We start from the raw sequence: 14,862 nt of genomic DNA, 5'->3' as shown, positions 1-14,862 counted from the left end.
GAGGCCCTGTGTTCTGGGGAGACTGAAGAGATGACATGGGCTCCTAGGCAGATGAAGCCGCCAAGCTGAACAGCTGGACTCTTATTAGCTATAGGAATGGCCTGGGAGAAGGGGCAGCTCAGCATTGGCCACTCTATCCCTAGGTCATAGAGCTTTCATCTTTTGGATTTCCTTTTAGTGTCTGGGGCAAGTGTTGGTGGCCACCTGAGGTTGGCACTGTCCCCAACCTGAACTACCCACTCTGTTTGGGCTGCCAGCGTCTACTCAGCCACTTGTGCATTCAGGTTCCCCTTCCTCTTCCTCTCCTCTGGCCTAAGCACCCAATCCAGTCACTTGGAACTTCCTTATCCTCCTGGACAAAGGCTTTTCCTTCAGTTTCCTAGGCTGTGCCAAAATGACCATCCCGAAGGTATACTTGCTGCAGCACCTATGCTTTTAAGAATGATATGCCTCTTGTATCCTGTCACTCCTAAGGCTCCGCTCACTCGGTAGCTGTAGTTCCCAAAGCCCACTATTCATCCTCTCATACTGCCCTCTTCTGTTTCTTACCCTCTCCACCTGAGGCTGACCCCAGGTTGATCTGGCTTCAGCCCTTTGTTGTGGTAACTCAGTGTCACCAGCTCCTGGTGGTCAGAGTTCCTGAGTGCTGAGCTACAGAGGTGCTGAAGTGGCAACTGCTACTATCCAGGACTGTGCCTAGCCAGCCAGTACCAATTCAAGATGTTCCCAGAAGCCCAACTGTAGCCAGGGGCCAGGAGTTCTGGGCCAGGGAAGCTGAGAAAGCATGAAGAAAAGGGCTGGCAGCAGAACAGGGTTGAGCTAGGCACAAGCCTCCTGGCAGGGCCTTGTCTGTGCCCATCTACCTGGGGCCCTACTTGGCCCAAAAGGTACTTTGTAGGTGAAGGAACTGAATTTCTAGGCAGGGCCAGCCTTTCTCAGGATGTCCCAGAGAGCAGTAGGCTGCTGTGATCAGACAGGCAAACAGGCTTGATTTTAGCAGAAGTTCCCTAACCTCCCAGTAGAGGAGGCCAGAGAGCGGGTTTTCTAGGTAAAGAGAATCCACCTTTATCTTGGCTCATGCACACTCATGCACTCTCCCCGTCCCCCATCCCGTTTCACACAAGCCTGGGTGTCCCTCAACCCATGGTCCTGTGTTCCAACACTGACTGGTGCTGCAAGGGGTTAGCGTCCTAACTAGATATTAGTTTCTGAACAGATTACTGTTCTCAAATCTGAGGTCACTCTTGGGAGGGGACAAGCACTTAGTGCATCTATAGAATCAGGTAAGAGAGGTTTTCTTCCATGTGTCTCCTATGTGCACTCGGCACTTGAAGGCCCCAGTATTTGGCATGGAGCTGTTGGCCTGCCTTCCTGGTTTCTGAAATGTTGGTAAAAATAAATGTAAGTGTCCTTAAAATTTATTTTCTTCACTGATTGTTGTCCTAAATCAATTCCCAATTTTAAAGATTTGCTATATATTTTGTGTGTGTGTGTGTATGTGTGTGTGTATGAAAGAGAGAGAGGGAAAGAGATGAGTATGGAGGTCAGAGGACAATTTGTGGCAATAGATTTTCTCCTTCTACCATGTGGCTACTAGAGATTGAACTCAGGTCATTGTATGGCAGCAATACCTTTATCTGCTGAGACATCTTGCTGGCTCCAGGTACTAATTTTTTTAATTCTCTAAAATTTTAACATTTGGGTCTGATTAGATGACCCCAAAGCAGCTTTGCACGTGCAAAGGGTCTTCAGGGACAGGTCTGCCACCTGTCCTTGCTAGGTTCCTGACTTTGTTATAGCAGTTATCCAGTTTATTCAGGTCTTGGCACTCCAGTGAGTCAGGCCTGGTGGGCTTCTTATGCCATTAAAGACATGGCCCATGTTTGTATCTATTCTATCTTGGCTTCTATAAACACAACTTAGACATCTAGTTTTCCAGTGTTGGGTGACCCCCAGTCTCACATTGTACCTGCTACTGAGGTTCCCAGACAGGAACATTAGATAGAGGTGAGTGGGAGCCAGGAACTATTTGAGTGACTTTCAAGGGGCAGCAGGGATGCCAGAATTGGGTGGTCTAAAGATACACTCCTATGTCTGCTTGTAGTCAGAGAAATAACAAGCCTGCCACTGACCTGCACACTCAGCCAATCTTCTTGGTCCCTGGGCTTCTTCTGGTTTCCTGTGCAGCCTTCTTCTAGGTGTGTGCTGCTCCTGAGTATTGGAGCTTTCTGGGGTGGTAGCCCTCCTGATGTCTAGAACCATGCCCCCCAGGTGATGCAGCACCCTTCTGAGGGTGGCCAGGTGCTAAGCCTCTGCAGCAACATCAAAGAGGCCTCTGTCAAGGTGGCTGAGATCTGGATCGTCTCCCTGTCCAGCCAGCCCATCGACCATGAGGATAGTGCAATGCAGGCTGGCCCCAAGGCCAAGTCCACAGGTAAGTCACTGTGCCTTCTTCCTCTGCCTTGCTTTGCTCATGGCATTTCCTGCCCACATGTGTAGGAGGGCTGTCCCAAGTGTGGTTGTCCTAGGGTAGGATACGATATGTCTCTCTCTCTCTCTCTCTCTCTCTTTTTTTTTGTTTTGTTTTGTTTGTTTTTTTCAAATCAAGGTTTCTCTGTAGCTTTGGAGCCTGTCCTGGAACTAGCTCTTGTAGACCAGGCTGGCCTCAAATTCACAGAGATCCACCTGTCTCTGCCTCCCGAGATTAAAAGTGTGTGCCACCACTGCCCGGCAGTGTCTCTTGAATTTCTCTCTAATTAGAACCTTTTGGGGAAAGTCATGTGTGCTGTTGAAGTTCAATCACAAGTTCTGTATACCTACAATATGTAGGTGTCGTGGGGGTTTGTTGTGCAGTACCTTTGGTGCTCTGAACACCTGGGATCTGGTGTGGGGCAGGTGCTCAGCAGCCATCATCTCTTGCTGCCATGACAACTGGGGTCACTGTATTTGCCCTGCTCTCTTGCTCCACCGACCCCATACCCATGTGGCCTGCTGTCCTTAGGCTCTTGGTGCTCAGGGCTACAGCTCTGGTGTCCCAAGTTTTTCCTGGTCTACCTGGGGCTATCTCTTTACAGCTCTCCTCTGCTCCCGGGGGACATTCTGTTGCCAACTCATTGCCATGGCATCAGGTGGAATCTAAAGGTACTCTTCCTTCTGTGTGCTCATTCTACAGATAACTACTCAGAGGAGGAGTATGAGAGCTTTTCCTCTGAACAGGAAGCCAGTGATGATGCTGTACAAGGGCAGGTAACAGTTTGAGCCTAAGGTGGGAGAGGCACCCTGACAGCCCCCCCCTTCTACCTCCATAGATAAGAGACTTGGGACTAAAGGTGACTTCCCTGTGCTAGGCCGTATGAGGTCTGTGGGTCTCAAGTGCCACATGGGATGAGAAGGGCAGGGGAATTGATGTGTGGCACCTGATTGCTTCCTCCCTGGGGCTAGGAGATGTCCGTAGGCTGCCCTGCAGGGCTTCAGAGTGTTAGGAACTGACTGCCAAGTGATGGCCTCAGTCGCAGTGTCATGGGGTGGGCCTGCTGTGCAGGTGCTGTGGCCTCAGGCATTGTGCATGTCTACACAGGATCTTGATGAGGATGACTTTGATGTGGGAAAACCCAAGAAGCAGCGGCGCTCGATAGTAAGAACGACGTCCATGACCAGGGTCGGTGGAAACTAGTTTTACTAACACTAGGGAAGGGTGAGGAGGGTGGGCAGTGGCTGGGAGGCTCATGGGTGACTGTGAGCAAGAGGGCAGACAGCTTCTCCCAAGGACTTTAGCCTCACATGACACATGACCCAAAAGATTCTTACAGTTCTCACTTGCCCTCAGGCCAGAATTCTGTCAGCTAGCACCTGACTGTTGTCAGTCCAAATGAACATAAGCCAGACAGGGTTGTCTTCTGGCTGCCATTCTCTCATGCCCCACGCCAACTTTACATGGCCTTGGAACCCTGAAGATCTATTTTCCCCATCACACAGTACTCAGACTCACCATGAGTGGGATCAATTTCTTTTTGGGGGTGGGGCAGGGGCTGTCTGCCAACACAGAGACTTGGAGTTAGGCTTCTTCCATGGGAGGAAACTTGGGATAGGCTTCAGCCCATTCTCAGCCTGTACAGTGACCATCTGTGGGCCCTGGAACACCTTAGAGTTCAGAACTAGCCTGCAAGACTGGCTGAATTGGTAGCCTCTTACCAGTACTGACCAGGTACAGCACTGTCAGCCTTTGATAGATGTGAAAAGGAGATTGTGGGCAGACAGTAGCCACAGTGCAGAAGCTGCTCTGGATACAAACTGGATCTCCCCTGAATACAGGCAGCACCATCTGGAGCTCATGGGCCAGCCTGAGGGACCGTGCAGGAAGCACCCTCCCTGTTAGGGTCAGCTCTTTAAGGGTGGCTGAGAGTACCTGGAGGACAATGGCTGGAGCAGAGGTACTACAGCCAACAGTGTGAGCAGCTTCACTGAACTCATAGTGTACAGGTCCCATTGTCTCATCAATCCTGTGCTTTCCTGAGTACCTCCCACAGGGTGGCAGTCTCCTTCTGAAGACGAGGTCAGGGCCCTTTCTGGGAGTTGGAGCTGTGGGAAGGTGTTAGAGAGCCTGAAAGACCTGCAGAAACTTCTAGAACTGCAGAGCCACCCTGTGCCCTTCCCTGGTTGCCCCTCAGTGGGTGTGGATTACCCCCTTCCCCCCATGTTTCTCAATCTGACCTCAGTTTGTGCTTTCAGACACTAAAATTGGGCTCGTGGCTGTATTTATACCCAGTTCACACTTTCATAGCTATGAGCTCTATCTCTCCTGTCCCTCATTATTGAGTCCAGAGTGCAATTCCTTGCTATGTCTCAGGAATGTGGCCTCCCTCCCCTATCACTCCTAATGTGGGATTCTTGTACTTCTTGTCTTTCAGCAACAGAACTTCAAGCAGAAAGTGGTGGCGCTACTGCGCAGGTTTAAAGTGTCAGAGGAGGTGAGTGGGTCAGGCAGGATTTTGCATAGCTGCTGAAGTGCCCTGGTGTCCTGCTGGGTAAAATGTGCTCCAGTGAAGCTCTAGGCCAGATCTGTGTGGTGTTGCCCTCTGCCTGCCAGCCTGGATGGCAGCTGTGAGAGGCCGGCAAAGAACCAGGCTCACCTACCGGTTTCTGTTGAACTCCCAAGTCATAGTGCGCCTGTAGGAGGACTAGCAGAGGTCTAATCATTGGTTCTTATAAATAGACTCTTTTGGGGAGCAGTTTCAGGTTTGTAGAGAAAGTAAATGGAAGGTGCAGAGTTTCCCTACCCCAGTTCCTGCCGTGTACAGCCTGTTCTATAGTCAACATGCCACAAATCTTTGGTTTTTTTAGATTTTCTCTAATCTCCAGTCTTAGGTATTGAGTTTGTTCATAATCAAAAGAAAAATCATAAAACAGAGTCAAGAGTCTGGCCCCACAGTAGAGAGGGGACACTTGAATGTTTGATCCTCAAAGTGTGCACACACCCTCTACATCCATGTGTGCAAGGGCCACAACTTATAGCAGCAGGGTCCCAATTCAGCTCTAGCACCAACATCTAACAGTTGCTCTTCACATGTGCAGGTATTGAAGGTGGCTCTTCTTAGCCATAGAGTTTTCTGTAGGGCCAGTATCCACTCTAAAACATCACCAGCCTGTTTCAGTGGAATAGCCTCTAGGCCCTAAATCCTGAAGCTTGCAACTCATAGTGAGACAAACACAGCTTAGCTGAAAGTGTGCACATCGCAGGGAAGCCACCCGGCCTACGACCATGCAGGCTTGCACGTGGAGGAAGTTGGATCTTGACCATAGAGTTTCATGTTCACCAAAGCAATAGGGCTGAGTCTCAACTTCTGTTCTGGCTTCTGAGCCTCAACCTAAACTGGAAGGTTTAGCCAATATCATGGACACTGGTCAGGGAAAGAACGTTTATCTTTTCATAGGAATAATCTCCCACATTTGCAGGTTATCAAGCCATGTGATCTGTTCCATATCTGTTCTGTGCTGTTCCCTTTCACATGAGGAGAAGACCATCTAGCCAGAACTGCATCTCTTGTCTTTGCACCCCCAGTTACTAGGAACTATGCACAAGCACCGTCCAACTCACAAACCACATAGCAGTCCTAGAGTGTGCCCACACCTGTGTGGAGCTGTTGATTATCTTAAACTGGCATTATTGTGCTAGAACTAAACTTGTTGATCTTTGTAACTAAAATATAGGGGCTGGAGAGACAACAGTTCAGCAGAAAAGAGCACTGACTAACTGCTCTTCTCGAAGATCTAAGTTCAATTTCTAGCACACACATGACAACTTAAAAACTTCCGTAGGATCCAGTGCCCCCTTCTGGCCTCTACCAACACCAGACATACATGTGATTCACAGACATACATACAGGCAAAACACCTATACACATAAAATAATAATAATTAAAAAAGAAAATGGTGCCAGGCGGTGGTGGTGCTCACCTTTAATCCCAGCACTCAGGGAGGCAAAGGCAGGTGCGTCTCTATGAGTTCAAGGCCAGCCTGGTCTACAGAGTGAGTTCCAGGACAGTCAGAGATAGACAGAGAAACCCTGTCTTGAAAAACCAAAAAGAAAATGGCAGGTGAGTTGCATGTGTGTACATCCAAAGGATGCTGCTCATAGTTGGAGACTGAAAGGCCAAAGGTGCTGGCAGATTCTTATCTGGAGAGGGCTCGATCTTCATAGACAGTGCTGCATCTTCACATCCTCACACAGTGGATGGGAGCAGCACAAGACCAAAGGCCTCTTACTGAACCACTTTGAAGGTTAGGTTTCAACATACGAATTTTAGGGAAGCTAGGCAGTGGTGGTACATGCCTTTAATCCCAGCTCTCAGGAGAATAGCATGGTCTACACAGAAAAAAGTTTAGGGGGATGCAAATTTTCAGAGCAAAACATTCTTCCCCTAGACCTCAAAATTCATTTTCTTCCCACACAGAAAATATTTTCATTCTGTCCCAATAGCCTTTAAAATCTGACTTCACTGTAGCGTCAACTCAGACTCTTGGTGTCTGACTGCTGTCTGTACCAGTACTTGTCCAGGCGTGAGCATGAAACCAAAGGAAGTTATGAGACCAGCACAAGGCAGGCACTTTGTTCTAAAAGGAAAAAGGGGGAGTAGGTAACTGCTCCCAAGTAAGTCCACAACTCAGCAGAGCACAGTTCTTGTACTTTATTTGTGTGTGTGTGTGTGTGTGTGTGTGTGTGTGTGTGTGTGTAGAGGACAGAAGATAACTTCCCGGAGTCTGTTTTCTCATTCCACCATGTGAGACTCAGGAATCAAACTTGGGTCCTTAGACTTGGTAGAAATTTCCTTTATTCTCACTTGCCTCAAACACTGAAGCTTTAAAAAAAAAGTTGATGTATTTTATAGGTATGAGTGTTTTGACTGTATGTACATATGTGCACTATGTGTTGATGTATTTTATAGGTGTGAGTGTTTTGACTGTATGTACATATGTGCACTATGTGCTTATCTTGTGCCCACAGAGGTCAGAAGAGGGATTAGATTCCCTGGAACTGGAGTTACAGATGGTTGTGAACTGCCATGTGGGTACTGTTGGGAACTAAACACCATTCCTCTGTAAGGGCAGCCAGTGCTCTGAACTGCTGAACTGTCTTCCCATTTCCCAAACATTCAGTCTTAAGGCTAGAAAACCCTTCTTTGGTTCAATACTCTGCCCTCAGGACACATTGATTTGGAGCCAGGGCTCTAGGACCTGGCATTGCACCCCACAGTGTCCCTGAGTGCAGCCTACACTGTCTCAGATAGCAGCTATGTGCCTTATAGCGCTTGAGCAGGCATTATGACTAGAGACTGTAGTTCTGCCTCTCAGAGCACCCCACTGCCATCACTTCTCTGTATTTCCCTGGAGAGGGTTTTTAGACATGGCCCTGCTTCCATCTCAGGCCTCTGCCTGGGACAGCACATCCTGTAACAACCAATTTGAAATGGCCATATTTTCACAAACTTTGAAGAGTTAGCACTTATAGTTGCCATACACATTGGCTTCCTATGCTGTCTAAGGGGCCATTCCTGCAGCCTGACCACACATGGACCCTGTGAAGACAATAGCTCTGTGCCTCAGGAGCAACCACTTGAAACCATACTGCCCTCAGGACCTCAACATGGAAGCATCCTTGAATTGTCTCATGTCATTCTGTTGAGTGGGTCCTCGCTCCCTCTATGCATATTGCTCTTTTCAAACTTCTTGTGGCCTGACATGCTTAATCTTAAACAATTCTTTATTTTTAGTTGTGTGCATGTGTGCACATCTGTGTGGGTATTTTTGCACATGACTGCAGTGTCCACAAAGGACAGAAAAGGGCATTGGATTCCTTGAGCTGGAGTTACAGAGTCGTGAGATGCCTGACTTGGGTGCTGGGAGCTGAACTCTGGTTCTCTGTAAGAGCAATACATACTATAAACTACAGAGCCATCTCTCCAGTTCCTACTTTCACTCTACAGCCTGGTCTAGCTGGGACTTTTCCAAATCTTTAAGATCTAGTTCTTTTTGATTTTATATCATCTTCCCACTTGCATTTTGTAAACAGAGACTGCGCCCTGGTCTCCCAATCTAATAATCACACAGAAACTATGTTAATTACAACATTGTTTGGCTGATATCCCAGTCATATTCCTAGCTAGCTTTTGCATCTTAAATTAACCTATTTCTATTAATCTGTGCATTACCACGAAGCTGTGACCTACTGGTAATATTCTGGCAGGCATCTTTCTTCTTCGGCAGCTACATGGTGTCTTTTTGACTCCGCCTACTTTTTCTTTCTATCTCTGTTCAGATTTTCCACCTGGCTTTACTCTACTAAGCCATTAGTCTAAATAGCTTTACTCATTAGCCAATAAAAGCAACACATATACAGAAGGGCATCCCATATCATCTCCCCTTTTCTGTCTAATTGAAAAGGAAGGTTTTGATTTTAACATAGTAAAATTACATATAGCAAAACAGTTATTAAGTAAGAATTACAGTTAATAGTATTTCTTTGTGAGTCTAAAGTTTTATATCTAATTTATCTTTTATTATAACTAAGCAAAACTACAGCTGTCTCTCTTTAACTCCATCAAAGATCCCAGAAGGATATAATATTTCCTAACTTAACAGGAAATACATTATAAGCAACTTCCAAAACTCTAGAATTGACAGAGACATCTCACTGTCTGGACAGTCACCCAGAGTTCTTCTGTAATATTAGGGCATCCATCTTCAGCATGTGGGTCCATAGTATCTTGCAGACTTTTCCATGAAACAGGAAATTTGAAGATCTGTTCTGCCTTGTAATGGCAGAATATCATCAGTTGCTGTCTCCTGTGTACTACAGAATGTCTAGCAGTTTCTTCTATGAACCCTGAAGGACCATCCCATCTTTTGGAAAGTCCAACAGTCACTTTTCTGTGGGTCCTGCATGTCCAATTCATACAGCGTACCATCAAGCAGTCCAGGCAAGAGCAGTTTCTTGCCCAAATGGCTAGCCTTGTCACATTAAAGGCAAATTCCATAATGCGTTTCTTCAGTGCCCACCAACCTCTCTGAAGTAATTGGTGTAACCAGAAGCAGACATGTCTCGTTGTTGAGAAAAGTCTAAGTTCTTAAAACCTTTTAAAATGCCATATTCTGTAGGTCTTTGAAGTGTTGAAGATTATCTATCTAACTTAAATATATCTCTGTATTTCTAGAAAACCTAACTAACGTATTTAAAAGTTTGATTGTTACAGATGACTATTAATCTGTATTTCTTAATTATGCATTATATTTTTAATGAGCTGCACATAATACCTTAAACAAGAACAGAAATACAAACACACACACACAAAAAAAAGAACAGAAATACATATACACAGTGTAATAAATCTACCTTAAGTTTGTATCAATAGACCGAGTCTATACCAATGCAAAATATTCATTTCTTTATCATATCCTCCTTTAAATGAAAACAAACATTTATAAGCAATCATTTTGGGAATTTAGGCATAGTTTTCTCCCAACTGCTTCCTGCTGTTTGTTGGATGAAATATTTTTAGGATTCATGGAGACCTTTGTGGGGGGTCTTGTTTCATCAAACCACATTAGCCTGGAATCCACAGGTTCCTATTCTCTGTAGAAACAAAAGCAAAACCTCTTTTCCAAAGTAGCATATCCTTAGACTCAAATTTTGAAGTGAAGATATCTTTAAAATATTTATGTTGGTTTAGCTTAGCAGCCCCCAGAATCAAATGTTTTTCAGCAATTAAAAATTTAAAGAAAACACAATAATATACATAATCCAGACTCTCTGTGTATATTCCATCTTTACATGGCTTATTTCTTTTACTCTATTACTTTTTAATATTTCTTTTACTATCTTTACTCCTTTAATCTATGGCTTTCTGTATTCTTTCTTCTCATAAACCCATATACATTTATCTAATAATGTGAGCCTTTTAGAGGTCTTTTTCATCTGAATCCATTTTTTATTGTGTATTTGTATCATTTTCTGACCAACAGCACTTAAAAAAAAAAAAAAACGCTAAGTGGTCATGGCTAGGACCAACTCTGTAGCCCTGCCTGTTGGCTCCACTCTGGCTCTTTAAGCTAGGCTGGCCTTGAACTCACAAGATTCTCCTGTCTCTGCCTCCCAAGTGCTGGGCTCAGAGGAGTGCACGACCACCACCTGGCTTCACCAGCATTTCTTAAAAGTTGATATGGCTATGTACACCTGTAACCACAGTGCTTGGGTAAGTAGAGACAGGAGAATTGCTGGCGCTGGTTGTCCAGCTAGTGTAGCCAACAGTAAGCTGCAGTTTCAGTGGGAAGCTCAATCTCAAAAATGAGGCACAAAGAGATAGAGGGATTTTTGTTTATTTGTGTGCATTGTTTTGTTTTGTTTCTTTCTTTTAAGTCAAAGTTTCTCTGTATAGCTCTGGCCCTCTGGGAATTCACTCTACAAATCAGGCTGGCCTCGAACTCAAGAGATTCTTACTTTCACCTCCTGAGTGCTCAGATCAAAGGCGTGCACCACTATGTTTAGCTTAAGAGGAAGATATTTGACATCAGCCTCTGTCCTGTGAACATACACACACACACACACACACACAGAGAGAGAGAGAGAGAGAGAGAGAGAGAGAGAGAGAGAGAGAGAGAGAAGAAAGCTAACAAAATAGGATGTTTTGGCAGTCAAGTGTTCTTTTGTTTCACTGTTTGTCCTCCTGGTCTTGTTGCTGCACATCCCCCTTTGTTTGCCTTCAACTACTAACCAAGCAGTGGCACAGGCCCTGTGGTGGCTTTCATACATGTCAGCATTGCTGTAGGTCTTAGATTCGGAGCAAGACCCTGCAGAACATGTTCCTGAGGTGGAGGAGGACCTGGATCTTCTCTATGACACTCTGGATGTGGAGAACCCCAGCGACAGTGGCCCTGACATGGACGATGATGACAGTGTCCTTAGCACCCCCAAGCCCAAGCTTAGGTAAGCCACGCCAGGTTGAAATTGTTACTTCTAATAAGCTTGAGTCTAGAAGGAATTCCAAATGGCCTGACACTATTGTTCTGGAATGATCTTGGTTGGTTTGAGTTGCCCTGTGATTGTGACCCATATTTGACCCTGGGACACCATAGGCTTGCACAGTTCTCTTAGGGTAGACCAGCAGAGACATCCTGAGAGGAGGCAATATGGGGTAAGTCCAAGGTTATAGTGGGGAACAAAGCCAGGTAGCTTTCCCCGATGACCAGAAGAAAAAACCTTTGTGTGGGAGGGTGTAACTGCTTCTGACCCATTGGAGCTCAGGCGGAGTATTTCTCGGGGTGAGTAGTAACCATGTTAATAGACCACGATGCTTGCATGGTAAACATCATAACCATCTGGAGGTGGGGAGGGGAGCATCTGGGAAAGAATTGAAGCTGGAAGGTTTTCTGTGACACCACAACTTGGTCCTTGAGGCAGGCTGCAGAAGAATGAATGGCCCCAAGGTGCCCCTACTGTCCTCAAGTTTGAGGTATACTGGAAACTGCAGAAGACTACTGTATAGGCAACAGTGCCCCTTTTTGGTTTTGCTGGGAGGATAGCTGACCAGCCTGACCTAGGGCAGAAAGAAAAGAAGGAAAGCAGGCCAGTACACACACATGTGCTGTGGACTGGTGGGACCTGGAGAGGCTTAGCCCTCAGGACAGGTAGTTTATAGATTTAGGTCTTGGTGTAGCGACTGAGAACAGGGAGACTCAGGAAGTTCTAAAAAGTTAAAGACCCTTCACTTTTTAAGTTTCTAATCTGGACAGTAGAGAGAAACACAAAAAAATTGGGTTTCTTGTGTCTTGTAATTAATTAACCATAATTCTCAGTAATGAGTAATCATTCGTTACTGCTGGGCTTGATTGCTTATGTCTGTAGTCTTGGCATTTGGGAGACTGAAGCAGGAGGATTACTGAGTTTAAGGGCAGTTTGGGCTATAGAGTGAGACATTGTTCATTAAATAAATAAACTCCAAGATCTATTATGCTGCCCATTCTGAGGTGGCATCCTCAGGCCTTGGCTTCTTTTTCTGCCTATGACTTACCGGGCTCAGGTCAGCATGTTGAACTGCTGTCATGGGGAATGCCCTTTAGGTCAAGCAAGCCAGTGTTCCTTGTTTTCTTCTACTTCAGTCCCCCTTGTGCTCAACACTGGTCCTTCTGCCTCGTGTCTGTAGTGACTTATGGGATTACACTGGGTCTTCCCAGAGAGTCTGGATCTTCTTGAGCCCCATGACATTAACTATGATGGATACCTGTAGTTTTGGGGTGATATGTGATCACTTTGGGGCCATGGTCCCGGGTGGCCATGCATAAGTGACACCCTACGTCTCTAGATTTCTGTATAGCTTCATCACCCATATACTGTGCAGGTATACTGTCTGGTATTTTTGCATGACTTTTTTTTTTTTTAACATCTCTTGGTTTTCTGTTTTCCTTATCTCCTATTTCTTCACTCACACTTGATCTGCTGAAGTCAGATACATTGGTCCAGGTTGGTCTGGATTGGCAAGAGTTGGCCCGGCTGGTCTAGAGTAGCCACTAGTGGTCTAATGGCTATGTTGGATTGGTTTGAAATGGCATTGTCAGGCTTGGTCTATTGTGGCCTAGGGGGTGTCAAGTCATCTGTGTTGGTCTGGAGTAGACTGACTGTGTCGAGAATGGCTTTAGATGTTCTGGACTTGCCCATGGTACCTTTATGCTGTTGAGAATGTTCTTCTGGTTTCTGTTATCTGACTACAGATATCAAGGTTCTCATCAGGCCCAACCCTCGTTAAGAACATGAGATTTTCTGTGCTGATACCCAATCTCCTTGTGTTTTTGGCAGCCCCAACTTGGGTGAACACAAGCAGACGGGTTTGTTTTTTTTTTACATTTAAATATTATTATGGGAGGGGACATGTGTACCACAGCGTGAGTGTGGAGGTCAGAGGACAAATTGCAAGGGTTCACACTATGTGTGTCCCAAGGATCAAACTCAGGTGTTTAGGCTTGGCAGCAGGTGCCTTTACCCAAGGAGCCATCTTGCCAGCCCTGGAATACACACTTTCTGCAGCTGACTTCATAGCCAGTGCAGGAGCTGTGTCCAGCTGGAGTTGAATCGCTCCAGCATCCCCCCATGTGTGCAGGGTTCCCTCAGCAGTGGGTGTGTAGTCACACAACTCTTCCACACTGGAGCCTCTGGGTGTAGCTCTGCTCTGCTGTTGAGTTCTGTGCCGCCTTCCCTTCTGTGTGCGGTGGGTTGAACCTCATTTTCAGTGTATTGGGGATCATGGGAAATAACATCTATTCCTTCTTTATCCAGGCCATATTTTGAAGGCCTGTCACACTCCAGCTCACAGACAGAGATAGGGAGCATCCACAGTGCCCGGAGCCACAGAGAGCCTCCAAGCCCGGTGAGTAGGGCCATGCTGTGCAGTGGTGAGACCCTTAGACCAGGCTGGGTCTTCTCTTCCTTCCTGCCCCTGTGTCCTGAATGCCTAGCCAGCATGTACCTAGCTGGGCTGTGATGTGTCCTGGGCTCAGAGTTCCACCCAGTAAAAGATGACTCTTCTAATGTAATCCTGAGCTAGAAGTCTATGAAATTCCCAGCTAGTCTCCCTAGGCTTCCTCCTATCCAGAAGTAGACATCCTGTTCTACAGCACAGCCCAATTCCTATCTCGTCATCTGCAGGCTGATGTACCTGAGAAGATGAGATCTCTGGGAGGCCAGCAGCCAAGTGACAGCATCTCTGACACGGTAGCCCTTGTAAGCAGTCATGGGGAGCATCCACCATGTGCAGCCGAACATGAACACCACATGGAGGGCTTGTGTTCATATACTCTGAAAGTGTGTGCACCACCCTCAGGGATGACTGTGCAGCTCAGGTGGATGACTGTGTTCCTAGCCTTGCTGTCAGACCCAGGCCCGCATGGAGTCTCTCAGATATGGTGCAGGGTAGTTGGTGTTTCCAGCAAGTTTGGTCCTTATCTCTTAGTAATAGTTGGACCAGGAGCTACTTGTGAGAGAGAAGTACCTCTCCTCTTGCCTCCATGTGCCTGTGCCTCAGCAAGACCTTAGGTCAGAGGAAGCCCAGAGCCTTACCTTAAACCAAGAGCACATACATAGGAGAAGCATGGTAAATGTTTCTGGCAGGGTGAGTGCATATGGCTCCTTCTCAATCCATCAGAGTTCACCAGCCCCCCGAGAGCCATCAGGGCAACCTGATGACAGTCCAGAGACTGAGACCTCTCTCCTGGATGTCTTCACTGAGAAGCTGCCACCCAGTGGGAGAATCACCAAGACTGAGTCACTTGTCATCCCTTCCACCAGGTGTGGGCCTGTGCTGAGGGACTGTGTACCCCTTT

At 46.4% G+C, this 14,862-nt stretch overlaps 1 protein-coding gene across 6 annotated transcripts in view; it reads left to right on the top strand.

The window, feature by feature from the left end:
* Nucleotides 1-14,862, top strand: part of Pacs2 (phosphofurin acidic cluster sorting protein 2) — a 64,218-nt gene that overhangs the window by 35,545 nt on the left and 13,811 nt on the right. For 4 of the 6 annotated variants that reach the window (XM_041633187.1, XM_041633191.1, XM_041633188.1 and 1 more), the window contains exons 5-12: nucleotides 2,272-2,434; nucleotides 3,173-3,246; nucleotides 3,578-3,658; nucleotides 4,908-4,967; nucleotides 11,319-11,476; nucleotides 13,820-13,910; nucleotides 14,189-14,263; nucleotides 14,685-14,827. In XM_041633187.1, coding sequence (XP_041489121.1) covers nucleotides 2,272-2,434; nucleotides 3,173-3,246; nucleotides 3,578-3,658; nucleotides 4,908-4,967; nucleotides 11,319-11,476; nucleotides 13,820-13,910; nucleotides 14,189-14,263; nucleotides 14,685-14,827 — 845 coding nt within the window. The remainder of the gene's footprint in view (nucleotides 1-2,271; nucleotides 2,435-3,172; nucleotides 3,247-3,577; nucleotides 3,659-4,907; nucleotides 4,968-11,318; nucleotides 11,477-13,819; nucleotides 13,911-14,188; nucleotides 14,264-14,684; nucleotides 14,828-14,862) is intronic. The other 2 variants (XM_041633192.1, XM_041633189.1) reach the window with 1 other exon arrangement.

The sequence above is a fragment of the Microtus oregoni genome, unplaced genomic scaffold, assembly GCF_018167655.1.
Source record: "Microtus oregoni isolate MIOR12 unplaced genomic scaffold, Mior012 000043F_ref0000047, whole genome shotgun sequence".
Classification (NCBI taxonomy): Eukaryota; Metazoa; Chordata; class Mammalia; order Rodentia; family Cricetidae; genus Microtus; species Microtus oregoni.
Note: the sequence above shows the minus strand (reverse complement) of the source record. Positions and strands in the feature narration are given on the sequence as shown.